This window comes from Diceros bicornis, chromosome 21 (genome assembly GCF_020826845.1).
Source record: "Diceros bicornis minor isolate mBicDic1 chromosome 21, mDicBic1.mat.cur, whole genome shotgun sequence".
NCBI classification, from domain to species: Eukaryota; Metazoa; Chordata; class Mammalia; order Perissodactyla; family Rhinocerotidae; genus Diceros; species Diceros bicornis.
In genome coordinates, this window is record NC_080760.1 from 14449033 (window position 1) to 14475846 (window position 26814).

Here is a 26814-nt window from a genome sequence, read left to right on the forward strand (position 1 = left end):
CAGTAAGAAAAAGAAGGAAATTAATTCAAAATCATAATCTGATGCCATCTTCTTTGGCTCAAGAAAAGAAGGGTGCTAAGCTTACTGACATTAACATGCAGGGTCTGGACGTATACCACCATATCAGCATGGCTCACTCTTCTTGCACTGGGACCTGCTCCTTTACATACCCACGTTCTTTTCCATATGTGCGCGCGCGCGCACACATAAACACACACACACACACACACACACACACACTCTCTCTCTCAAACTTATGGCATGCTTCTCCTCCTCAACCTAAATAAATTTTCTGTTCAATTGGATGTTTAGAAACTTTTTGTTGACATTTTAAAAGAAATTATCAAAATTATTTCAAATTAATCCCCATATGAATATTTTACTATAGAAAATGGAACTAAATACAGAGTAAAGCTATTTATTATTTATTCATTTCTAGGCAAGATAAGGGTCTGAGAGTATAATACAGTTCAAATAAAGTAGCTACCTGGCTTGACAAAAAATAGATACTTGCTAAAAGTAGAAAATTATTATAAATAATTGAAAACAAATAGGTAAAACACCTTGAAAGTTTTACAGACTTTGTATTTTAAAAATTATAGTTCACTAGAAACTATGCTTTTCTTCTATATTGATACTAAAATAGTTTTGGCTTAAATTAAAACTGGTAATAATTTATCTATTTGTATATAAATGTAATTCTACATTTTAGATTTAAAATTGTACAATATTAAAAAGCTTATAAATTGCCAACAAAAACATGAACTCATATATACATTTCTTTTTTTTTAAAATAATTTTATTTATTTATTTATTTTTCCCCCAAAGCCCCAGTAGATAGTTGTATGTCATAGTTGCACATCCTTCTAGTTGCTGTATGTGGGACACGGCCTCAGCATGGCCGGATAAGCGGTGCGTCGGTGCGCGCCCGGGATCCAAACCCGGGCCGCCAGCAGCGGAGCGCACGCACTTAACCGCTAAGCCATGGGGCCGGCCCCATATATACATTTCTGACATTTGGGAATTATTATTATAATTACTATGTTATGGAATGCTAAACATGAGAAATGTATCCAAGTTATAGGATGGTTATGATGAAATAATAAAAGAGAAAAAAATATTTTCAAATTAATGATTTAGTAAATTTGCTCATTTGAATAAAAAGAAAACATCACCATTATCACTAATGTGCCAAATTCCATGGGGTTCTGAATGTGTGGGTCTTATTGCTCCGCTATTTTTTGGAATAGGGGACTTCAATCCAAATCCCCCTATGTTTCTGACACAATTACACTGAGATAAAATCTTAGGGAGTAAAAAATTTTTATTGAAAGATAAGATCTGTAAACATATTCTTAATATAAAAATACAAACGTGGCATTTGCCACTATGAGATTTGTTCTGTTGCAATGCTAGACTTACTAGAGTTAAGTTTCACACATATGCAAATGTGTCATGGCTAGGAAAAGAATTTTAATGACCAGATTTTCCTTCTTTGCTTAAGTAGGGTGGCTGGAATGGATTCAACATATTAAAGTAGATCATAACTTTGTTTCAGTTACTCCCTTTCAACATGCCTTGCGTCACACATTTGAACTATACATTAGACACATGTGGTGAAGAGCTTCTGGCAGATTGGAAAGCCCCCAGAATCTCTTGATGGGGCTAGGAACTGGTAACTTTGAGGTAACTGATTTCCTGGATGTGCTGCTTTGTAGGGTTCCTCAAGTCTCAGTCTTATTTCTCTTTTCATGCATTCATCTGATAAACAATATGTCAATCTGATCCTACCAGAAAAATCAACAGCTACCTAAGAAAATATCGTACTTGCTGTTCACTTTACTTGATGGGAGTTTTAGGCATTAAAGGCTAGAAAGTACTTGCAAAATCCAAAACTGACCTGTCTATATTAGGACTTTTCCTTGTGATTTTAGGTACATCAAAAAAATTTTTTAATATATAAATGTATATTCGCTAAAGTAGCAAACTAAATAACTTCTCATATGTAAATGAACAAGAGGAGAAATAAGCTAAAACTGGCAATATATACTTATCATTACTGTGTATAATGTCACTTTGAGTTGGTAAGGTAAGGTCAGATATAGGCAGTATTTTCGTTTACAATACATGTGTACCCCCCAAAAACCTTTAGTTAGATCACTTGGTTTCTGCCATGTCTAAATTATGATCTTTGGCAACAACAGACTTGAGGAGGTGATGTACACACTCCTCAACGACCTCTCTGCACTGGTGGCTTTATCCCCTTTAAATGCTATAAACGAGGAATGTTTACGCTAAGCATTTTAGCAGTCAGTAGTACTGCAGTTGCTAACAAATGGCTACATATCTGTATGAAAATCCATAATTAAACTTCCATTTAACAGGAGATAGGCTAGCAAAGAAGAATTTGGATAACTTGTTACCTTACTTACTAAGTGAAGTGTCCATATATCAACAAAGGAATAGTTCCAAAATGTTAAAGTGCATTTTCTTGCCAAGTCCATTTGATCTTTGAAAATTCGTACAGTCATCAAATGAAATTTCCCATCTTTTTCCAAAGGGCACAATACTGCTATGTACCTTTACCTAAATATTATGATGATTAACGGAGACTGCTCTCATGGATGCATCTGTCTGAATGTGAAAATTCTGCATTCTTAATGTTTACCACAAACCCAACGAAGCTGGTGCTCGGTCTGAAGGTCAGTCAGTTCTTCAACAGTTCTCCAGCTACACTGGCAAGCATATGCCCGCGTTCCTTTCTTCTTTACCAACTTTGTTTTTAATTTGTGGAATTCTGGCATGTTGTTCCTATTGGTAAAACATGAAGGTTTTAGCTGAGTGGCTTTGTTCAGTGCTTAATGACTGGAAAAAGAAAAGGAAGTCTAAAGTGCTTTATTCTCCTATCTTTATAACATCCAAACACTAAACAGCCTTGGTTCCATCACACAAACAACAGAAGATGTGCTTCAGGGTTCTGCTGGTATTTCCTCGGCATCCAGTACTTCTTAACGGCAACCCTCTACATCTACTTAAAAGGCTGCTATAGGACACAATGACCTAAAAGGCTGAAGAACTACTGACTTGTCCTATCAGAGATGACATGATCTGAGAACAGAATGGGAAGGATCTCCTACCTCAGATATTCACCTATATCACACTCTAAAAGCCTGCAATATGCCAAATGGAGGCTGTATATGAGGTATCAAGATATCAGGCTTCTGATAGGGTTAACTATAGAAATTTTTCATTAACAGAGAAAAAGTGCCTGTCATTTCCATGTGTTGAACTGATATTTTAGCTTTCATTTGTTTCAATGATATGCTTATTCAGTTATACTATCAGCAACAAAATAAATGCCTATCCTGCACTAAATGTCAATAATGTTAAAATAATTAAATCAATGGGCAGAACTACCATAAAAATTGATAACCATCTGACACGATGCTATTATAAGCAAAGACTAGAGAAGTTAATTTAAGTTTAATCAATGGAAAATCAATTATGATTTTCATGATAATCCGTGTACTGAATTTATGTAAATATTCCATGGCAGAAGAAAACATAGAAAAATTCACAGGAGAATGATGAAAAAAATACAAAGTAAAATGATGAAATACAGTGTAAATATTTAAAAAAGATATACAGTGCTGTCTATCTGTTACTTTTGATGTCACTGAAATAGAAGGCAGGCTATCAAGTGCCCTCTGGTGGCCAATGGGTACCACATTCAGTACTGTACCGTACAAAATCCAGCCACAATTTAGAAGGTTAGAACCTAAAAAAACCTGTGAGATTTTCCAACCCAACTGTCTGATTTCAGGAAACCGAGACTCTGACCAGCTAAGTGACTTAGCTAAGGTTACAATGAGCTAGGGGAAGAAATGAATAACCTAAGTTGTACCAGAAAGAAAAAAACTCCACAAAACCAAACGTGTTTAATGAAAAAAAATGTTTTTTATTCAATCTGCAATATATTTTAACAAACTTAATATCTGATACTTGATTGAATCCTTAATTAGAGATTTTAGGAGTAGGAATCATGAATAGCCAGGGAACTAATTAATATATTTCAAATACTTTTTTTAAGAAGCACATATCTTAAAAGCTTAGAAAGAAAAATAATTTCATTATTTCCCATAAAGAAAACAATGATTTCATAGGAAAATAACAGCATTTTATTTAGCTATTATTACAGGATGGTCAAGTATAGCTTATACTTCTTTTAGAAAGTTCTAGAACTCATCAAAGCTAGGATACACTTATTTCCCTCATCTATAAAATAAGGACAAGAAAACAAATGACTGCACAGCATTTCACTGTATAATCAATGTGCAGACTGATACCACTAAAAATAAATGGCTCTTCTGCTGGGCACTCAATGACACTGCAAACCTTTTAACTTGCCTTGGATCACCACCTACTTCTGGTTTTCCTCAGCGATTATTCCCCACCCTCCTCAAGTGTTTCTTCTACCCTCCACTCCTTCACTTTCAGCAGATCACATCCTCATTCCTGACGCCAGGCCATCAGATGTGAAAAGCCTCCCATTTCCTTTCCCCCTGAACGTATCAGTTATCTTACCTCCTTCCACCCAGTCACAGCTAGTAAGCCTCCTCTTCCTAGCCAAGGCTCGCTTTCCATCAGCACTCTGGACCCCAAAGCCTCCAACACCTTGTTACTCACATACCTTCCCCCTCTCATGTCCTCCCTACCCCTCACAATATAAACATCAAAGCATCTCCTATCTTAACTAAAAGATCTCTTAACTCTGCATTCACTGACAGGCTTCCCACTTGCCTTCCTGGGTAATACCATCCAATCTCCTGGTTTCAACTACCACTTTATAGATTACATTTCTTACCAGAGCTTCAGAGCCACAGTTTCAACATGCTCCCATAAATAAACATACAGCCTCTTCCTTCAAATTTGTTCTTAAATTTCCTCTATCAATGGACAGTATCATCATCTGTGTATGTAAACCAAGACAGAAACTCAGACTCATCCTAGATGATATTTGTCTCTCGCCTTCCACAGCCAGGACTACTTCTAAAAGCTCTCAAATACATTTATTCCTCTCTACCCTACTCACTGCCATAATTCAGAAGCTCATTTCTTTCCCACTGGATTATCATAACATCCTTCATTAATCCCCATGATTCTAAACTAGCCTGGTTCCTATACAGTAGTTATCTTTTAAAAATTCAACTCTATTCAGATATCTTCCCTGATGAAAAGCTGTCAATGGTTATCTACTGCCTAAAGAATTAAGTCCAAATTCCTCAGTCTTGCTTTCCTGGCTCTGCTCTTTTTTTTCTCTCTCTCCTATTTCATTCGCCTCTTGCCATCTCTTGCCCTGGAATCCAACACTGTGCACAGTCCAAACTATTTGTAAGTCCCCAAACATACCACGTGGTTTTACCTGTGTCTTTAAAAATACCTCCTAAAAGAACACCAGTGTCCATCTTATTTGCTAGGCAAACTCCTAATTATTCTTCAAGACTCAGGCCTTCCCTGATATCTCAGGGTGGGTGTAGCTATCTTGCCCTGTGATATCCCTCTTTCTTTTAACCTATCTCCACTGTCACATTTGTCACATGATGTTATAGCACCTCTTAAATATTCCTAAGCCTCTTGAGGGCTGAGACAATATTTTTTACTAATTTAAATAATAACTATTACTTGTTTTTTATATTGTATTTAGTATATTTTGGAAAGACAACAAATATTGTTATTTATTTTTAATAGTTTTTTTTTTTTTTAATAATTTTATTTATTTATTTTTCCCCCAAAGCCCCGGTAGATAGTTGTATGTCATAGCCGCACATCCTTCCAGTTGCTGTATGTGAGACGTGGCCTCAGCATGGCCAGAGAAGCAGTGCGTCGGTGCGCGCCCGGGATCTGAACCCGGGCCGCCAGCAGTGGAGAGCGCGCATTTAACCACTAAGCCACGGGGCCGGCCCTAATAGTGTTTTTAATAAATCTTCTAATTCTCATTGTTTTATCTAAAAGTATATATTTTTTTAAACCAGGCTGCCACAGATCTAGAGTAAAACAACTGATATTCTCGATAACTTGTGACACTACAAGTTCCTCAAGTACCAACTAATTCACCAATAAGCTTAATGCCTGTGCTCACCACATATGTGTTCTACTATCCTACACTAGTTTTATAAAAATTGATGGTTCATCTTGGGGACATTCGGGGATTACTAACCACTCATTAGGTTAACCAGAAGATAGTATAAAGTAGAGGATTTAGAAAAGTCAGAAAAGGCAAAATGGACCTGAAATAAAAGCTAACTTTTCCAACTATGGGATTAAAAGTGGGTTAACCTGACCTGGGATTTTGGGACTGCACTAAGCTTTATTTGGGTTGGGGACTGTGAAAACTCTCAAATGATAATTTTTCCATCTTTTTGTATATTGGAATTTTTGTGTGTGTGTGGACAGGATTCAAAGTTTTCATAAGATTTTCAAAGTGGTTCTTGATGTGAAAAAGTTTAAAAATTATTCAAGTAGAAAAGACTCCTATGGATTTACATGAGAATGGCTGCCAGAAGAGGTGTGGAAAAATGACTCTCACCCTTTTCTTTTTGCTATTGGAGAATGCTGCAATAAATTCTGATTACTTGTATCTGAAAATATACTCTTTGTCTAGGCACAGGTTTAGGGGGCCAAAAATGCATGATATATGCACTTTATTAACTTTTAGCTCTTAATTTTTATTTGAAAATGTGAATGCGTAGTTCAAATACATTTTTATAACTTATAACATCTTAAAAATATTAGGTACTCAGTAAGTGTTTAAAACTGTACAAATTACAAAAATATGAGTAAGACACTATCCCAACCACAAGGAGGGAGGCAGACATATATCAACCCAAGATTTTCCATCTTATATTACAGTAAGTACTACAACGGGTACGAAGTGCTGTGGACACACAGGGAAGGATGAATTTACTTCGAAGTTGAGATAGTGGTGAGGGAATCATGGAAGATGCACAATGAATTGTATTCTGAGGGACAGGTAGGGTTTGCGTAGATAAAATGGTGGGAAGGTGTCCCAGGAGGTGGAGAGCTTACACAAAGTCATAGGAATGGGAGTATCGAGTACTTTGAGGTAGCTAAAATCTTGTAAAGGTGAAAAGTATGTTGTAGAAACACAAAGCTGAATGATAGATGAATGGGGGCTGGATTGTGGAAGGTCTTGAATGCCAGACTAAGGAATTTGGACATGACTCTGAAAGCAGAGGATTTTGGCAGGAGAATGGCATAGACTTATGCTCTAATTCTCAGTAAGGGAAGAGTGGTCTGAGAGAAGAGACTGTAGGCGGAAAAATTAGTGAGGAGGCTATTTCTATACTCTTGGCCAGAAGTAACATATCTTTACCTAGGCTGACAGCCGACAGATGGAAAGGAACAGATGGAGGAGAGAAATATTCAAGAGGTGGAGGCCACACAATCTGGCCAAGTCCACCAAGAGACATTACGGCAAAATAAGAAATATAAAGTTGTACTTGGTACATTTTTCACAGAGTGAAGTTCTTTAGAAACCTACCTGAAAAACAGATAATCGCATGATTTATCCCACATGTAGTCATCGTAGCTTACTATCCAGAAATCACACACTATACAACGCAGATGGTCACATGTTCTGTTCAGAGAAAAAGAACTGTCATTAAAGATTATTAGTATCTTTAAATATGAAAACATGGTGATTTATTCATAGGATATACCACATATTATAGATTACTGAGTAAACAACAGAAAAGTAAAGATTAATCTGATTACAAATTTTTTTTTTTTTGGTGAGGAAGATTGTCCCTGAGCTAACATCTGTGCCCATCTTCCTCTATTTTGTATGTGGGACACCACCACAGCATAGCTTGATGAGCGGTGTAAGGTCTGCGCCCAGGATCCGAACTCACGAACCCTGGGCTGCCAAGGCAGAGTGCACGAACTTAACCATTATGCCACCAGGCTGGCCCCTGATTATAAATTTTTATACTAAAGGACTGATTACATACCTGAACTTTCAGGTTAAATTTCTGCACGAACATACTTATTTTACTATGCATTGTATTGCAGAATAGATACATATATGCACCCATGTATATCGTACAGATATGAAAGAAACAAATTGGACACCTAGGTCTTTTAGTTCAGTGGTTTTCAAATTGTGTATGGGGGAGATCTTCACTTAAGCTAACTTCTTTAAGTTGCTTCCCTTCCTATTGAAATTTTCAGGATGCCTCTATCACAGAATTTGCCACATTACATGGAAATGTCTAAACCATAAGCTACTTAAGTGCTGGAACAGTATCTTATTTGTTTCTGTTTCCCTACTACTTGGCATTAATGCATTCATTCATTCACTTAAAAAATATTTACTAAAAGCCTATTATGTGCTAGTGAGATTCTGTCCTCATGCAGCTTTGATTCTAACGAGAGGAAATAAACAATACTCACAACAACTAAATTAGATAGTATGTTAGAAGGTGAAAAGCACTTTGAATGAAATAATAAGTAGAGTAGGGTAAATAAAATTGGGAGTACTGGGAGGGACTGGATTGTAATTTTAAATACAGTGGTCTGCTGCATAGGCCTGAGACAGTATATCTGAGCAGTTTTTTTAAATGCAGTGGTAGCTGGTAAAGGAAGTGGGGTTAAGAGAAGGTTATATTTGAGAATGGAGGAAAAAGAGCCTGTTGTACGTTGATGGCAAAGATCGCAATGCTGATGATGCAGGAGAGAGAGGGCAGAATTGCTAGAATGATACTTAACATTTAATACGTACTTAATGAATATCTGAGGAATTGAAATGCCAAGCAATTCTCAAAACTTATATACTACATAGTAACTTTAGGAGTAAAATGATAATATATGGCAATAATTATGAACTGCTGCTGTAGGCAATTTGATTTGTATAATAATTGTGATTTACTTTAAAGAAAGAAAGCTTCTCCATTGTTTGAAGTATTTAAAAACTAGACTCAATATAGATACATTTGATCATCTAAAAATTAAAAGGAAATAAGAGTTTATGATACCAAAAACAAAGTAAAAAGACCAGTAATAGAGTGGAAGAAAACGTTTTAAACACATGGTGAAATACTTATACTACACAAAGAGTGCTTACATATGACAACAAAGAAAAGAAACCTTAAAAATATGTTCAATCTCACTAATACAGGTATCATAGGATAGTAGTTAAGAGCATAGACTCTGGACATAGACTTCCTAGGTTCAAATGCTGATTCCACTATTTATTAGCTGTGTAACTGCAGTCAAGTAACTTAACTTCTGTGTGACTCAGTTTCCCTATCTGTAAAATGGGGATATACTTATATACCTCATAGAATTATTATGAGGACCTAATGAGTTAATATTGGTAAAGTGTTTATAAGAGTGCCTGGCACATAGTGTTAAAAAGTTAAAATATTACATAAATAATTAAAATTTAAAGCAACCACAAAATAAGTTTTTTAAGCAATTAAGTTAGCAAAAATTAGCACTCTTAGACATTTCTGGTGGATATGTGAATTGCTATAACCTTTTGGGAAAAATCTTGGCATTATTTTAAAATTAAAATTATCCCTAGCTGTTGCACTAGCAATCCCATTTTGGGGAACCTATTACATATAAATAAAAGCACCAGTATATAAGTATATATCTCAAGAATTTTTACTGCAGTATTGCTGAAGTGGCAAAAAGCAGGATACCACTTGGATACCTAGGAAAAAGGGAAGAGACTGAATAACATGCATGATAGTTACACTATGGAATATTAGGCAGCTGATAAAGAGAATTAATTAGATTTATCTACTGACCTAGAGGGATGTCCAAAGCAAGGTGCACTGTAACATATATAGCATGATCCTATTTCTGTAAAAACAATGGAAAACTATTCCTGTATAGGTGTTTATAAGTTTGTAAGAACATGGTGAAAAATGTGGAAGGTCATATATACTATGCAGCTAACAGTGGTTGCCTCAGCAGTGGTGGGAATGGAGGGGAGAGAGGAGATTATTATTTTTCCCTTTATACATTTTTCAATTTTGTTTTCATTTTTTCAGTAAGCATATAATACTTGCGCAATTAAAAAATAATAAAGCCCATCATTAGATCTTTTTTCACTTATTTCCCTCTAAAATTCAGATACGGTAACTTCAAATTTGCAAATATTTTTTGGCCTGAAAGTTTCTTTAAATATAAATGCTCTCTATTTCTAAAATTATTATTAATCACAGCAATAACTAAACATTCAAAATCCACACAAGTTTCATAAGCAATTTCATATTTTCTTTCAAACCGTTAGCAATTCATGAAGTTATATTTGTACATAAGACAATTCAACACAATTACATTTGTACACATTTGAACTTGGATTTTGAATGTACAAGTCAGGAAATGCAAAATGATGGCTCCCAAAGCTGCCATAACTTGCTTTCTTATGCATATGTAGTTTATTACATGAGTGTTAACTTTAATGCCTTAATACATATGTGCAATTTGGCTGAATTATTCCTGTTGTGGGAACTATAATTTAGAATTTTCTGACATTTTGTATGTGTAAAATCTCAACCATAATATTAAATACAGCTTTTTAATTTAATTTAAAATTTAGTAGTTTATTCAAATCTATTCACAGCACCACATTTTCCTACAAATACTGCCCTTTGAGAAAAATAAAATTAACTTGCAGCTAAGAAATCACTCTGCTGCTACGATTCATTCTATTAGATCATAATTAGTACCAGTCTATGGAATAATCCAGTTTTGCAAGTAGTTTAAAAAATAATTAGGAGAGTAAAATTCAATTTGGCTTGAAAATAACACCTTGGGGTTTTATCCATATCTTCTTAATTCCACCATGCTTCCTGGTACTAATCTTTTTCCTTTCCCCCAACTGGGTAAAAGACTCAAATCTTTACACTCCAAAATCATTCAGCATTACTCCCAAACCAGAGCTTTACCCAGAAATCAAACATATAAAACATATGGAAAATAGGCAGGATAGACTCAATTTCCTTTATGCCCTGGGCATGTAAATCAGTGCTTACTTTCAGGGTATGAATATATTTCTCTTCCATAACTATGTATATACAAGAGCATATCTAAATTATAAAGTCATGATTCCAATGAAAGATAAATTGTCAGGTTTCCTCTCTGTAACGGAAGTGGAGGGAATACAAATATGAAGGTCCTTTTGTCTAGCTATAAGTAGAATCTTTACTATTTTAAAGATGCAGGGGCCGGCCCCGTGGCTTAGCGGTTAAGTGCACGCACTCCGCTACTGGCGGCCCGGGTTCGGATCCCGGGCGCGCACCGACGTACCGCTTCTCCAGCCATGCTGAGGCCCCATCCCACATACAGCAACTAGAAGGATGTGCAACTACAACATACAACTATCTACTGGGCTTTGGGCGGGGAAAAAAAAAAAAAAAAAGGAGGAGGATTGGCAATAGATGTTAGCTCAGAGCCGGTCTTCCTCAGCAAAAAGAGGAGGATTAGCACGGATGTTAGCTCAGGGCTGATCTTCCTCACTAACTAACTAACTAACTAACTAACTAACTAACTAAATAAATAAATAAGGATACATATGGTGAGAATGCTCAAAATACATCCCTATATAGTCTTTTGTCCAGACTCTGTGGTTCTCAGTTAAATCCTTTCAGATCTACACAGTGTACTACAGAGTCTCGCTGTTTGGACGGTTGGAAAATTAACAGCAGTTGCAATAGCAAAAACAGCTAAGATTCTTCCCTCTTACAAACATTATGAGATTGCAAATTGGTATACTAGAAAACATAATGGACCAGGAATCAAGTTACACATTTGAATCCTTGCTTTGTAATAATTTATGTGACCTTGGGCAAGGCACGTTACTTGAGAGTCATTCTTTTTTTTTTTTTTTTTTGGTGAGGAAGATTAGCCCTAAGCTAACATCTGTTGCCAATCCTCCTCTTTTTGCTGAGGAAGACTGGCCCTTGGCTAACATCCGTACCCATCTTCCTCTGCTTAACATGTGGGACACCTGCCACAGCATGGCTTGATAAGCGGTATGGAGGTCTGTGCCGGGGATCTGAACCTGTGAACCCCAGGCCACCAAAGCGGAGCGTGTGAACTTAACCACCACGCCACCGGGTCGGCCCCTTGAGAGTCATTCTTGACAACATTCTCTCTTACCTCCCATAGCCATTTAATCACTGAATTCTGTCAATTCTAGATTCTAAATAGTACAAATGTGACAACTTTCCCCTACAACCACTCCTGCCACTCAGGTCACAGCTATCATCATCTCTTTCCTGGACCACTGTTGACTACTGCCTGCTAACTGGTCTCCGTGTGTCCTCTCATGTCTTGCCCCTCCAACTTCCAATCCATTTTCCATTCAGCAGCCAAAATGACTTTCTGCAGAAACACAAATATGGTGTCACCCCATCTGCTAAAAAGAAAAAAACTAAAAAACAAACCCACCACCAATGGCTTCCACTGCATGTATGACATAACTTTTCTAAAATCCTCCAGAGGACTAGAGGACCCCATACCAAACGTCTCTCCAGCCCCAACAGGAGCCATTCTTTCCCCTACTCACTATGTTCCAGCTCACCCGGCTGCTCTCTGCTCCCCCAACACCTCTTCCCAGCCCAGGAATCATCAACACGGTGTGCTCTCTGGCTCCAACGGTTCCCTCTCTTTGCTTAACTCCTACTCATTTTTCATATCATAGTCTGATTAAATGTTATTTGCTTAGGGAAGCATTCTCTAACTCTTCATATTAGCTGGGGTGCCAATTATCTATGCTTATAGTATCTTGTACTTTCCCTTCACATTATATATTACATGGAAATTAAATACTTATTTGTAGAATTATCTGTTTAAAGTCTCTCTCCTCATCTAGACTGAAAGCTCATTGGGGGCAGGAAATGTCCATGTATTTGTTCACCACAATGTGTTCATTGAAAACCTAGGACCTAGCAAGCAGGTGGTTAATAAACATGTGTTTGATGAGTTTAACACCAGTGCCTCAATTTCCTAATTTATAAAATGGGGTTAAAAATTCTTGCTCTACCAGCATCTTGGTTTTTCTCCTGTGGACCAGGTGAACCAATATGCATATAAAAAAAAGTGCTCTGGACAGTATAAAGTACTTCACACATAAACTGTTTTACATGCACATGAAGATGTATATGCTTATCTTTTTTTTTTTTTCTGAGGAAGATTAGCCCTGAGCTAACATCTTCCTCTTTTTATTTTGCTTGAGGAAGATTAGCCCTGAGCTAACTAACATCTGTGCCAATCTTCCTCTATTTTGTATGTGGGTCGCCACCTTAGCATGGCTGAGGAGTGATGTAGGTCCACGCCTGGGATCTGAACCTGTGAACCCAGGCTGCCAAAGTGGAGCACGCCGAACTTAACCACCATGCCACAGGGCCAGACCCCCTGCATACTGTTCTGTGATGCAGATCTGTGTCACAAAAAGGGTGGTCGATGATTGGTATCTTTGTAATGAGTGAGGAAAAAAAGATCTGTGACTATAAACACTTACCTGTGCATATATATGCAAACGCTATGTGTTTTCTCTTCTTGTAGCTGTAATAGCAGGTAGGAAAGGGGTTTGATGGATTTTGGCATTCTCATGGATCAATATTATGTGATACAACTCTCAAGCTATAGAAACAGGTCATTCTTTTGTCTATTTATATTCCATCTGGAACAAGACTCTTCTATGCTAGAACTAAATCACACTACATGTAAAAATTACTATATAAAAGAAAATCTTAATGAAATATTTACTCTTTGGAAGTAAACCAGAATATATTGTCTTAAAGACCATTTTTCAAATCAGAAGACACTGTGAGTAAACACTGATATACACTTCCTGAGATAAAATGGTAAAGTAGCAGCAGAATATAGGGTTCCTGCTGCTGAAATACAACACGACGAGAAGGCAGCACTACCAGACAAGAAAGACACACAAATAATTACAAACTAGTGCACCTATAGTAGCTAGCTGTCTTTTGTACCACTGGCATACTTTAACGTATTATTCCATTTCATCCTCACGATGTCTCCATGAAGTATGTTTAGTTTTTACGGGTGAGGAAACTGAGGTTTTAAAAGATAACGTTCTTTCTCTCAAGGCTTCACAGCTTGTAAGCAGCAGAGGGAAAGAGTTGAACTCAGGCATTCTGCCATCAGAGCCCTTTCTCTTCATGCCCCAGGAGGGTAATCATTTGCTTCTTTATCAGTTCCTCTACTGGCCAGTGTTTTATCTTTTTTTTTTTTGGGTATCTAGTATATAGCAGACGGCCTAGGACATGGTGGGCATTCAACGATATTATGAAAAGAAAAGAAAAGAAAAAAGAAGTTCAAATATAATGAGAAAATGAATCTGTGGTATGTGAATTAAGCGGGGACATGCATTAGAAAGGAGGGTCATTACAGACAGGAAATAAGTGTAAAAATACTCAGAGGCAGAAAAATATAAGTGGAAAGTAGAGGATAACGTGTTCTGGTGGAAGTGGACTCAGGCCTTAACTGAAGGTGAAGGGACTAAAAAGAGAAGAGAAAGGACACAATTTGGTAAAGCAAATAATGAGTTTAGAGTTAATGTGAGACAAATGGCAACTTTCATTTTCCTTCTGAACAGGGGAGAGGCGCTCAAAATAATACATTAGGGATGTTATCCTTAATGCTATATGTGGGTGAAGCCAGAGAAGATGGAAGTGGACGCTAAAAGGGAAACTGTTGTAGCTCAATGGTGTCTTGAGAGAAGCCTGGATTCAAGAGGGAGGGGTCTGGAAACGCCTGAGATGAGTCCCACTGGGTTGACACAAGTAAATCAGGCTTGATAGCAACCACACTGTACTCTTTTCTAAGGACATTTCATGTCTCTAATTCTTTGTATAGACAGTCCTCAACACACGATGATTTGAGTGCTATCAGTTCTTATTTACAGCCCTTATAGCAGGCAGCACCCTTGTGGAATTCTATTAGCCTGTCTGCCACCTGTTGTTCCTGTACAGGCTTCCCAAGACTCCTGATTTCCCTTTGGTCCTATAGCTCTTCTTTCCAGGCTTTCTAGGATCTAGGCAAGCACCACCACAACCCTCCAACGATGTCTTTTTAGATCCCACTTCTATTACTCAATGTAACAGTTATCCCTCCTGAAATGTGGTCAACCTGTAATCATACATCTTAGTCTTTTTTCTCTTAAAAATAAAAAAAAAGTGTTTTAGAAATAACTAGACAAAAAATATAATAATCTAGGTAAGAAGGCCTCTACAAAAATAGAACCAAAAGTATTAGAACAATAGAAAGATTTGCTTAAAACCAATCTGTTTCCCTGCATTATGACAATGATAATGGAACATGCCAGGAGTAGGAGGCCAATTGGACAGGACTTGGGGTAGATGGCATTATGACCATAAGACTGTCCAGAAAGAGGTACTGAGGAAGACGTTAAGTGTAAGAAGAGGTGGTGAAGAGACAAAGAAAGGAGGATTTCTGCTTTTTAAATGCGGAACATCAAACAACTATGCTGAGAACTTTTTGGGTACTGCAGACCTGCAGCTTCTCATGCTGACTGGCTGGCCAAGTCAGTGTGGGTAACACATCATATAGCTGCATGGCTCCATCGCTTCACCTGTCTTATCCACTGGCTTCTGCTGCCTGGAAAGAGAAAATGGCAAGGCAGAAGCTCACTCTCCCGGTGTCCTGTGAAGCCAAGTTGGGAGTGGAGTGATTCAGGCACGTCAAGTGGGGCTTGAAAAGGAGTCAACCCAATGAACAACACATACTCAACATCACAGCTTTCAATAGCTACCGCCCAAGAATAACAAATATTTCAGTAAAGTGTTCTTAGATTGGGTAATAAAATATACCTCTCATTATGAAACAGACTGATGTCAAAATGCTAAGAACAACGTTTTAACAATAGGGTATCAATTTGGAAAAACCTAATAAGAAAGTATAATATATTTCTGACATCCTACCTCTGTGAAGTACTGGTCCCAATCCCACATGGAGCAGCGCTTCCACCAAGGTACACTGGGCTGCAGCTAGACAGCCCACTAACAGAGGAGAGAAAAACACCACCACAACAAAAAAGAAATAGGAGAAGTTAATTTGGCCTCATTGACTCTATATTCTTGAAATCAAACTGCATATTTTCCTGAGCAAGCCAACTATTTCAAAGAGGTGTTTATTTCAGGATCACTGTTTTATTGGATATAACCTGTGTATTCAGGAACACTCAAGGAGTTAAAAATGAGTCACAGAAAAACGTGTTTGCCAAATAATGTAAGGAACAAAGTAAATACTGAAGAATATAACAGAACATTAATTTTGAGAAACTGTTCACACATTTTTTTTTTTTTTTTTTACATGGCAGAAAATTATTTACAATAGCAATAATCTCCCACTGAAGTTCCTTTACACTAAGGTGTCACAGACCGTAAGAACACTGAAAATATTGCTATTGGTCTTTCTCCTGAAAGCCAACCAGTGCTTTGTTGTTCAATGTCACTGTTGCTTAAATGCTAACAAAATCTATCAGACTATGTTCATAGTGTTTGCTTACTAGTGTGTATAATTCACCAAAGCAATCTCATCTTACCTTTTACCAAGGCCTTGAATGGAAGCTCTGACAGATGTGTTACCTGAAGATTTAGATTTTAATTTCTGTTAAAAAAACAAACAATAAAAGGGCAAGAGTAACTTAGAGAATTGTAACATGAAAACTAATATTCTTTATTTTATAACAAGAATACTTTTTAAATGACTTAAATAAAAATTTTGTACTAAAGTTTCTGAAATAAAAATAATGATCAAAACCTTTGAAAGGCAAAAGAGTAGACCTCCCTGAGGAATTCGCAAATTACTCTGCTAACTTTTAGTCTAGGAAATTGATACACTGCTATTATTAGCATGCTAAGATTTAGAGTCACTTTATAACTCTTCAGTTAATACTAGAGTTCAATGATTTAATATGAAGGACCTACTATTTAAAACTTCATCCTAGAAAAATTCAATTGAGGAGGAAAAAAACCTCAGACTCATTTTTAAAGGCTTTGAATGGTATTCACCTGAACTAAAAATAAATTAACCAAACTCCTGGATAACTTCAGGAATATTAATTTTGATCAAATGGAATGGTAACAACCAACAGACATTCAAGGAAAATGTAGGGCTACCTAGTCACAACCATACAGTAGTTCCTATATGGTTACATAACATCATCATTAGCAAGCATTTATTAAGTGTTAACTCGTATATGGTACCAAACCACCACACCAACCACATACTAGGACCACCGCCAAGGAGAGGAAGTGAGATGGAGAAAAGGCAATTTAAACTATGCAGAGACATGCCTTCATTTTACCTAGTAGGTGAGGAAATTTAATGGAGGCAAAGATATTTCATTTTACTATTTCTCTTAACTCTTTTATTCGACGTTAAACAGAACTGGAAAAAGTTTTGGTGCGTGCATGTCTGAAAAATAACGTGCATGAGGCTCTTTTTGTTTTTGGGACCATGTTTCATGTACCATCCAGGCTCACACTTATGACTCAAAGCCGGCACACTGTGACATTTGTTGTTGTTTCTGGGCTTTATCCCGTGGATGTCAAACCAGTTCAGAAGACGCAGAACGGTGGGTGAGCAATGGGGAAAGGAACAATACTCTCAAGAGCATGATCAGCCTCGAGGGACAAGATGGGCATAGACCAGTCATTCACAGACACCTCTTTTCTTCATCAAATCAATGTTTTACATAGACCTGCTCTTCTCCATAAGTTTATTTGGTTGCTTTCTCCCTCGCAGGCTGGAATACTGGATATAATAAATAACTAAAAAAAGGGAGCATACAGAAGAAGTGCATAAAAGTTTATTTTTTCATGATTTTAAGAGTTAACTTGTATTTCAATTAGTATATCTTAAATCCAAACCAGAGAAGTATCTCCTTCTCCTTCTGAAATGCTGTGAACTGCAGAGATAGTGCCTCACATACAGATATGCAGCCTGTAGTACTTAATAAATAATGAATTGCTCAGATGATCAATGGATAACACCATCATGCAGTTTTTTCCCTACTATTAATTAAATTAGCATTGCTATTTGGCATTTATGATGCATTCTGTCTGCAGAGTATTCAACGCCATTGCTATTGTGTTAACATGTTAATAAACTAGGCCATTAGCTTATTAATTTACCTCAGATGAACTGAAAATGTTAAATTTAGAGAAATACAAATCTTATGATCTATACTAGTCATCTTATTTTTAGTCTGGCTTGCAAAAATATAAGTGTCCCACATCTATATCCTTAACATTACCACTGCCTAGTGATTGTCAGTCCACTCTCTTGCTTTAATCTTCTCTACCTTTAAAAAAACCCTCTTTGGTATTATATCTATTTCTTAGACTTTTTTGTGGTCCTTGTAATTTAGACTCCCATCTGGTCTGTTTCTTTTAAATCTAACAAATATATTTTGCATTCACCAAACTGGTAAAAATTATATAAATTTTCACACACTGCTGGTGAGAAGAATATAAAGGATACAGTCACTTTGGAAAACACTTTGGCAATGAGTAGAAAAGTTGAAGATGAGCATACCTTTTGACCTAGCAATTCCTCTCTTAGGTTTACACATCCTAGAGAAACTCTTGTACATGGATAAAAGAAGACATGTAAAGATATCTGATGAAGGATTGTTTGTAAGAGCAAACAACTAGCATAATCTAAATGTCCGTCACCAGGGAAGTGGGTAAATAAACTGTGGCAGAGTTACACAGTGGACTATTATACATCAGTTAAAATTGTTTATGGCTATATACATATGTAATAAAAGTACAGATGGAAAGTATAGTGGTTACTTCTGGGAAGGAAGGCAGTAGAATAAGATTTGGAGAGTTCTTAAACTATATCTGTAATTTTTATTTCTTTTAAAAAAAATCCAGAGAAGCAAATATAGCAAAATGTTAAGATATGTTCAGTATGGGTGGTAAATATATAGGTGGCTGTTGTATTATTTTATGAGCTTTTTATGAAGTTGCTATAGATACATAAGCATTTAAAAAATTAAAACATTAACAATTTACTCATTGGTTCATGGGATAACAGCAATGGCATTGCATCTGAGACGCTAAGCACGTTCCCTTAATGAGAGCTGTTTGTTTTAGTCTTTTAGAAAACTGTTCCTAGAGTCTACACATAAATGCAAATAACCAGCTTCATCAGAGTTGACTTATGTTCTAACAGCTTTTCTAAATCCTCATTCTCGCTGAGAAATGAACAGCAAAACACACACTGAAAGTTTCTAATATTTTACTTCTTCTACAACTCTAAGTGGAATTATTTCTTTAACTGAATTTCTCAGAAGTCAAAGGACTATAGATACTTGTACATTCTATAAATTGTCAGACTATTCTAAACATGTCTTGAAACAATAAAAGAATTACTGCACATTTATAACACTTGACTTACAATGGGTTTTTTGTCAAAGTTGGGCTCTTCAAATATTTCATTAATAAGCCTGTCAAGATCATCCTCTTTTCTAAACGTTTCTGTTGATCTGAAAAAAAAAACCAAAACAGCTGAAGCTTAAGCGCAGATAAAGTAAGCCAGTATCAGAAGAATTTTATTTAAATGAAGTCCATTATTAGACTTGATAAAACAGAAGGATAAATGTGACATTAATTAATTTTTCCTGCTATGGACACAGCCTAAGTTTGGCGAGACAAAGTAGTTTATCGGGCACAAATTTACATATGTACTTTTACATGCTTAAAATAAGATATTTAAAGCTATACATCATAGTCAAGAGAAAGCTAGGCATGTACTGTTCTAAATTACATCAACCACTTATTTAAAGAATACAAAATATGTAAAACTTTAGGTAGAACCTGCGAGTCATAAACAAAGATAATTTTAATGTCTTTCTAATTTTTTCCCTAAGGGTGCCATTGTAAGTCAAACAATCATGTCTCTTCACTGAGGAGCAAAAGGTTATATAATCTAATGACCAATAAAAAAAAAAAGAGAGCAATATTTGCTTGAGCGAGTATCTCAACTATTTCTTTACTTTCTGCAGGTAAAGCTATATTACAGGATTGTTGATACAAATTGTCACTGCATGGAACTTCTATTTAATAGTAACATTTACTGAATACTTACTACACAGATGAAGAAACAGACTAAGAGATTCAGAAACTCACCCAAGGTCACACAAATAGCGGGAGGAGAGGCTTAGAATTGAATCTAGGGCAGTCTGTACACCTAACACTAAACGAGATGAAATCTCTTTAGAGTTTATGTGTTACAGAAGCGGTACATCAGCTTCATAACTTCATTGGATCATGAAGTTATCTGTTTTAGAAGACATGTTTTTTAGTCAAACTCTCTCATTTTAGAAGTGTACTTTCTCTGAAAATTCTTAATATCAGGAATATAGCCTTTCTTTCTTACTGCATGAGGTAAGACAATTAACCTAATGTAAGAAAATCCAGAGACTGCTGCGTAATACTGAATGTCTGGTTCCATTTATCTCCAGGCTTTGCCTATTGAGTTGTTCTCTAACTTTTATCCTTAATATCTTCCACTCTATACTGGCTTCTTCCATTGACTTATAAGTATACTCAACACTTCTCTCTTCAAAGAAACACTCCAAAAAGCCCTCTTGAATCTGCCACCCTCCCTTACTCATTACTGAAGAGTAGTCTATATCCATTACTTCTATTTCCTTACAAGTAGCAATCAGCTGGTGACCTAGAGGAGGGTTTTTCAACCTTAGAACTACTGACATTTTGGACCAGATAATTCTTTGGGGTATGCGTGTGTGCGGAGGGGAGGCTGTTGTGCAGTGTAAGATGATTTACAGCATCCCTGACTTCTTCTACACACTAGACGCCAGTAGAACACTCTTCCCCAGTTGTGATAATCAAAAGTGTCAAGACATCACCAAATGCCCTTTGAGGGATAAAATCATCACCGGTTGAAAACTACTGACCTAGTTTGAATTATTTACCCTCTCTGAACCTCAGGTATTTTATCTGTAAAAATGAGATCTAGACCACTATTTAAAACTTCTTCCAGGTGTAATATTCTATCTCTGGCCTCTATGTCCCTCAACTATATTGAAACTCTTCTCTCAAAGGTCACTGCTGCCCAAGTCATTACACTCAATGGCTTTTCTCAATTCCAATCCTCCTTAATCTTTCAGGAGTATCTGACACTGTTGGGTACCAATTTCTTTTATGACAGCAGGTTGCTAAGATGGCCTCTTGAAATTCTCTCTTCTTTTGGTTTTCTTGATATACTCTCTGGGTTCTCCTTTCTCACGCAATTTCACAATTTCAAAAATCAGATGCATTTAAACTTTACCAACCTAATCAGTACTGTTAGGGATCCAAACTGTCAGCTTATATAAGATTCTGGTCTAATATTTCACATAACTTTTTGATGTCTACCCTTGTCTATGCTTTGCTACAGAAACGAAAAAAAAAAAAAAGAATGCCATCATTTCATTGAGAATGCATACAAATTTTAAAGGACAGTGTAATACTTTCTTTTTTGGTCTCTTGATGTTATAATACAATAATCTTAATCAAAAGTTAATAAACTTTTATTGGTTTCCTCCCTAACTTTGCTTCTCACACTCTAATTTTGATTTAAGGTATAGTTTCTGTGAAAAATAAAGGTATATTCAAGATAAAAGAAATATAAATACATGAAACTCACAATTAAATGTGAAAGGTATATATAAAAGCTTAAATCTAGATCTACAGTGTCCCGGTAGACTTAGAAATAGGACCTTGGGCAAGTAACTATTTTTCTAAGCCTTGGTTTGGTTAGTGAAATGGGGTATTAGTAGTCGTCAGCTCATGGGTTTGCAGAGATTAAACGAAATAATACATATAAAGCGCTTAGGATATAGAAAGGATGCAATAAATGCTGGCTATTATTATAGCTATTATCTAGGAGGTTATGATATTATCTGTAAATATTCCCATCTGTATCATCCTGAACCACTTTATGCCTATGGCAGTCCTATTCAACCCACATCAGTCTTTTTTAAAAACTAACCACATATTTCTCTTTATCATTTTGAACACTTCAACAAATTGCATATGTTTTAACCACTTATATTAGCGGTTGTTCCTGGTATCCAGATGTAGCATGATCATTTAGTTTATTATTTGCAGAGCTAACATTTTGAGACAATTTCAGTATTTTAACTCTTATAACGAAAAGAGATACAGGCTATATTACTATACAATAAGCAGGCAGTCTCCTATTAATAAATTCATAACATAAATCAGTTCCTAATTTTTAAATATCAATTTCGGCTCATGGCAAAATTTTAACGTTTGACATTATATACTGGGTAGGGACTGTATTTGGTACTAGCTTTAGGCCCTTTGTTGTTGTTTTTTGTATAATTTACCTTTACAACTACATAACCAAATGAAACGTTTTAACACGTGAATGACAACAGTACTGGTTTGCTACAACTTTTTAAAATGTATTACTAGAAAACCTGATGTAGTAAGGTAGGATGGGGCGCTAGAGGCATTACGGGTGGACCTAGCAGTACCATAACAGGCTCTCGAGAGCGGCATAAAAGGACCTGTGCTTGGAGAGGATCCACCTTAGCAGCCCTTTCCATTTTGAGCAGCCTGCTCCAAGACATCCTACCCCTCCCATGCTAGTTCTCCTAAGATGAAGAGGCTCTGGGAGGCTCTTTGATAAATTGTCTCCATCCCCTAAAGGAATGAATGAAAAGAACAAAAGAAATTGCAAGGTAACACTGCTGTGGGATGGGGATGGTAGATGTGCTGGGAATGAGTACACAAGGACATGCAGCATACAAGATAATAATATCCAAATTAATGAGATATTTGCATAAACATTCAGTCAAATAAGCGTTAGCCCATTCAAAGTAGTCATTTTAGTTGGCTCTACATTTATTTTTCAGAATGCTGCCCAGTACTGAACATATTTTTAGAACTTTTCTTTCTGAACTTCAGAATCTTGTGAATGTTTTTATCCTCTGAGGGTAATTTTCACAAACAAACAAATGTCATTAGAAGTAGGTCTGGTAAATTGGGTAGCCATGGAGTGGGGTAATACTTCTGGGAAATCACCCACAAGCACACCTAAACAAAATAAAAACCACAGATGCAGCCATAAATGAACAAGAATGACTTTCTGGGGTTGTTCCAAAGCTGCCTCTGTGTAATTCCACAAGCAGTTCCAACAGATTCTAGCAAGAGTTACTGCAGAGGCTCTCAAGTCACCACTATGAAGGACAATACTCCTTCTGATGCAAAAATTTTGTTTTCTTGGGATTGAGGGGGAAATGAGACCATGAAGGAAGTCTTATTATTTTATGATTACACGGAAGAAAAATGACTGACAAATTTGAAAGGTAGTTTTTCGGATCAAAACCAAAAGACTTAAGAAACTTCCCCAAATTTCAATTTGGACGCCCAAAATCCCCTGGGACCCTTACCTGGAAGCCATGGGGAGAATGAAGGTGGTTGGACTAATACAGTGTTTGCTAATAATTACCCCTTTGTCAGAAATCTAATCTCATCCAATTGTCTGAGCTAAAAAAAAAATCAGCTGATGATGACACAGAATAGAATGGAATCGGTTTCTGCAACAATTGTCCTAAGGATTGCTCTGCCTGGGGAATGCTGTCAGAGGCAACAGGATGAGGTTCTCTGTGCGGACACCTCACATCGGGATGAAAACCGCTCAGGCAGGAGGCTCAGGTCCGCGCGGCCCCCTCGGGGCTCAGGGGAGAACGCCTAAGCTGCACCCCCCTTCTCCCATCAGAACTCCATGGGCTCTGTCTGGGTATCGGCGAGGCCCGCTCTCCTGTGCTTGCCCAGGGGCGGAGTCGGGCCTGGGAAAGAGATGCCGGGATCCTCGTGGGCAGGGAGCTGAGGTGTGCGCTGCCCCGGGGGTGGGGAATTGAGGCTCTGGGCCCTGACAGGAAGAGGAGCTGGAGATCGCGGGCAGGGGTATGTTTCTTTGGGTCCGGCGGCGGAGGGGCGGCTTTAGGACCGGCAGCAGGCTTTCCCAGAGCAGCCCCCTCCTCCCGCCCGTTAACCTGAGAGACTCTTTCGCCTCGGCTCGGTTCCGGTCGCTGCTGAGGCTCCTGCTGCCGCCGCCACTGGGCCGCTCGACCATGCCCAGTCTCAGTGGGCCTGGTCTGCAAAACTTGGACTCAACCTCGTCTAACAGCTCATCCAGGTCTTTCGCCATCTTGAATCGTCACGTCGCGGCCGCGCTGGGTGGTTTCCAGGGGCAACGCGAGGACCCGCCGCGCCCGCCCTCGCATTCACCGCCCCCGCGCATGCGCGCGCCGTCCCGCGGCTGCCCCGGGAGCCCGCCAGCCCTCCGCGCTCCCGCGCTCGCGCGAAAAGACGCCATGGGGCGGTGAGGCTGGGCGGCGGGGGTGGCCCTGTGGAGCCGGACGTCTGAGCTGTCCGTTTCTGCGCGACGTCGCGACGCGTTGCTCTTCTGCGTTCCAGATTGTCTGGCGTGTTTTGTCTCGTCTCCCCCTGCTGGACTCAGGTTGTAACCACAATTACACAACTCTCTAGCTCCCTCATCCACTCCTTTTACGGTCCCATTGGGGTCTCCGTTGTATTCCGACAGTTCATAAATTCCTTAAATAATCTGCAAAAAAAGCCAAGGGGACCCTTCCAGAACAAAAACAAGTGTGAGTACCAGTATTTTTCAGAAAAGGGGTCCTCAGGCGTGGCCTCCTCCACTTCCTGACCCCCCGAACAGCCTCCCCTGCCTCCCCCGTCCTCCCGCTCTGCAAGCTTCTGGGACCAGCCTTTTCCTTCTGCCCCCATCTCCGAGGAGGAGGGGTCCCCTTGCTGAGCTAAGGCCCAACTGGCTACAGGCAGCTACCCTTCTGATCTTCCCGCCTTCTCGGCATGATTACCCCTTTGAGTATCCCCTGGGTTCTGGTAAGTTCAACCTCGTCATTTTCAATGGCTTCCTCCTCCCTGGATATAAATAGGAGGATCTCTTCCAAATTGGAAAAGCCCTCCGTGTGTCTCGCTCTGTCTGTCGGGCTACAGATGTCTTTGCAGCCCAGTGTGTTGAAAAGTTGCCTATGCTCCTTTTCTCCACTTCCTCACCCCAATCGGGCTTCCACCCTTTCCTGTCCCGCTCCTGCTCTTACTATTTCCTGGAAACTGGGCCTGGGTGCCACTGACATGGTCTTTTCGGGCCTCTCCCTGGTGACTCCCGGGGGGCAGGACTCTCTATCAGCCACCCCCCCGCTTCCACATTCTCTGTTCCTTAGCTTTCCTGGCGCCACCCCTTCTCTGGTCACCCGCTCTCTGTCTCCTGGGCCAGCTCCTTCTCCTCTGTGTGAGAATAAAGGTAATTTGTATATCCCACAGAATGGAGGCCGCCCCAGGGCCCGGCCCACCTCACCAATCGAAGTCAGCGGGCACTTCTGGGCCACAGCTCACTGTCAAGGAATCCTAACATACTCCAATCCCAGTCCTCCAGCTCAGCTGTAGCTTGCTCCACCCTGGAAAACAGGACTGGCCAGCTTTGTAAGGAAACCCTCAGCCTCCTTGCCAGTCATGCCATTTCCACGCCGCCTCCTCTCACGCTCTATAAAACTCCCTCTGGGGCCGGCCCGGTGGCGCAAGCGGTTAAGTGCGCGCGCTCCGCTGCGGCGGCCCGGGGTTCGCTGGTTCGGATCCCGGGCGCGCACCGACGCGCTGCTTGGTAAGCCATGCTGTGGCGGCGTCCCATATAAAGTGGAGGAAGATAGGCACCGATGTTAGCCCAGGGCCGTCTTCCTCAGCAAAAAAAGGAGGAGGATTGGCGGATGTTAGCTCAGGGCTGATCTCCTCACAAAAAAAAAAAAAAAAAAACAAAAAAAAAAAAACTCCCTCTTCCCCAAGGACCTCGGAAATTGTGCTTCACCGCTTGTGAGGCGCTATACCCACCCAATCTGTGGATTGTTCTTCCTTGAACAAAGGACATCAACCTCCTTACTAAATTGTTTTATTTTCGTCATTTGACAGTGTCTTGGGACTGCTGTGTTCTCCCCGCGTTCCTCTCAGCCCCTTGCTCCTCTCAGGGTCCATGTTCCCCAGTCATCTCTTTCATACCCAGGGTTTCAGCTGCTCTCCACATCCCAGCAGGGCTCTCTGGTTTGAACCAAGCTAAGTTCACCCCATTCTCAGGCATGTTGGGGCATATCTGGGAGCCCAGTGGACCTGACTCGCCCAGGTCTATTTGTGAGGGAACTAGGAGTTCCTGGGGAAGAACCCAGCTGTTGTTTCATTCCCTCACTCACAACCAGTCAACAGATTTAATTCAACACACGTTAACGAGCACTCTTCTAGGCACTGGGGGGTCAGCAGGGAACAAAACAGACCAAATTTTGATCTTCATGGAGACAGACATAAATAAGGTAAATAAGTAAGATATATTGTGAGAAATGCTAAGAAGAAAAATTAAGCACGGCAAAGAGATAGGAAGTGTGTGTGTGTATGTGTGTGTGCACAGGAGGGGGGTTGTTAAGGCTGATAGCACAGGGCTTTGTAAGGACTTGGGTTTTACTCCGAGGTGGGAAGAGGAGGAGGGTTTTGAGCAGAGGAGTGATGTGGTCTGACTGATGTTTTAAAGGGTTCACTCAGGCTACTGTGTTAAGAATAGGCTGAAGGGCAGACACAGGAAGACCAGTTCAGAGGCTGTTGCAATAATCCAGGCCACAGATAACGGTGGCTAGATCTGGTCTGGGAACAGTGGAGGTGG

General features: G+C 38.8%; 1 protein-coding gene across 1 annotated transcript; it reads right to left on the minus strand.

The window, feature by feature from the left end:
- Positions 1–826: 826 nt before the first annotated feature.
- Positions 827–24319, minus strand: LOC131419492 (cilia- and flagella-associated protein 418-like). The gene is made up of 6 exons (XM_058564665.1): positions 24128–24319; positions 19495–19582; positions 16628–16692; positions 16005–16082; positions 7562–7657; positions 827–2811 (listed from the first exon to the last, which is right to left on the minus strand). The coding sequence occupies exons 1-6, from the start codon at positions 24280–24282 to the stop codon at positions 2658–2660; spliced, it is 636 nt and encodes a 211-aa protein (XP_058420648.1). The 5' UTR covers positions 24283–24319; the 3' UTR covers positions 827–2657.
- Positions 24320–26814: the final 2495 nt, after the last annotated feature.

Bases quoted from the DNA above. Each gene is read 5' to 3' on its own strand.
- LOC131419492 (XM_058564665.1), bottom strand. From the start codon at position 24,282: ATGGCGAAAGACCTGGATGAGCTGTTAGACGAGGTTGAGTCCAAGTTT. The intron at 19,583-24,127 runs GTTAACGGGCGG...TTTTTTTTTCAG, and splicing joins GAGGCGAAAGAGTCTCTCAG to ATCAACAGAAACGTTTAGAA. The intron at 2,812-7,561 runs GTAGGTTTCTAA...TTTTACCAATAG, and splicing joins TGCGATTATCTGTTTTTCAG to GAACAACATGCCAGAATTCC.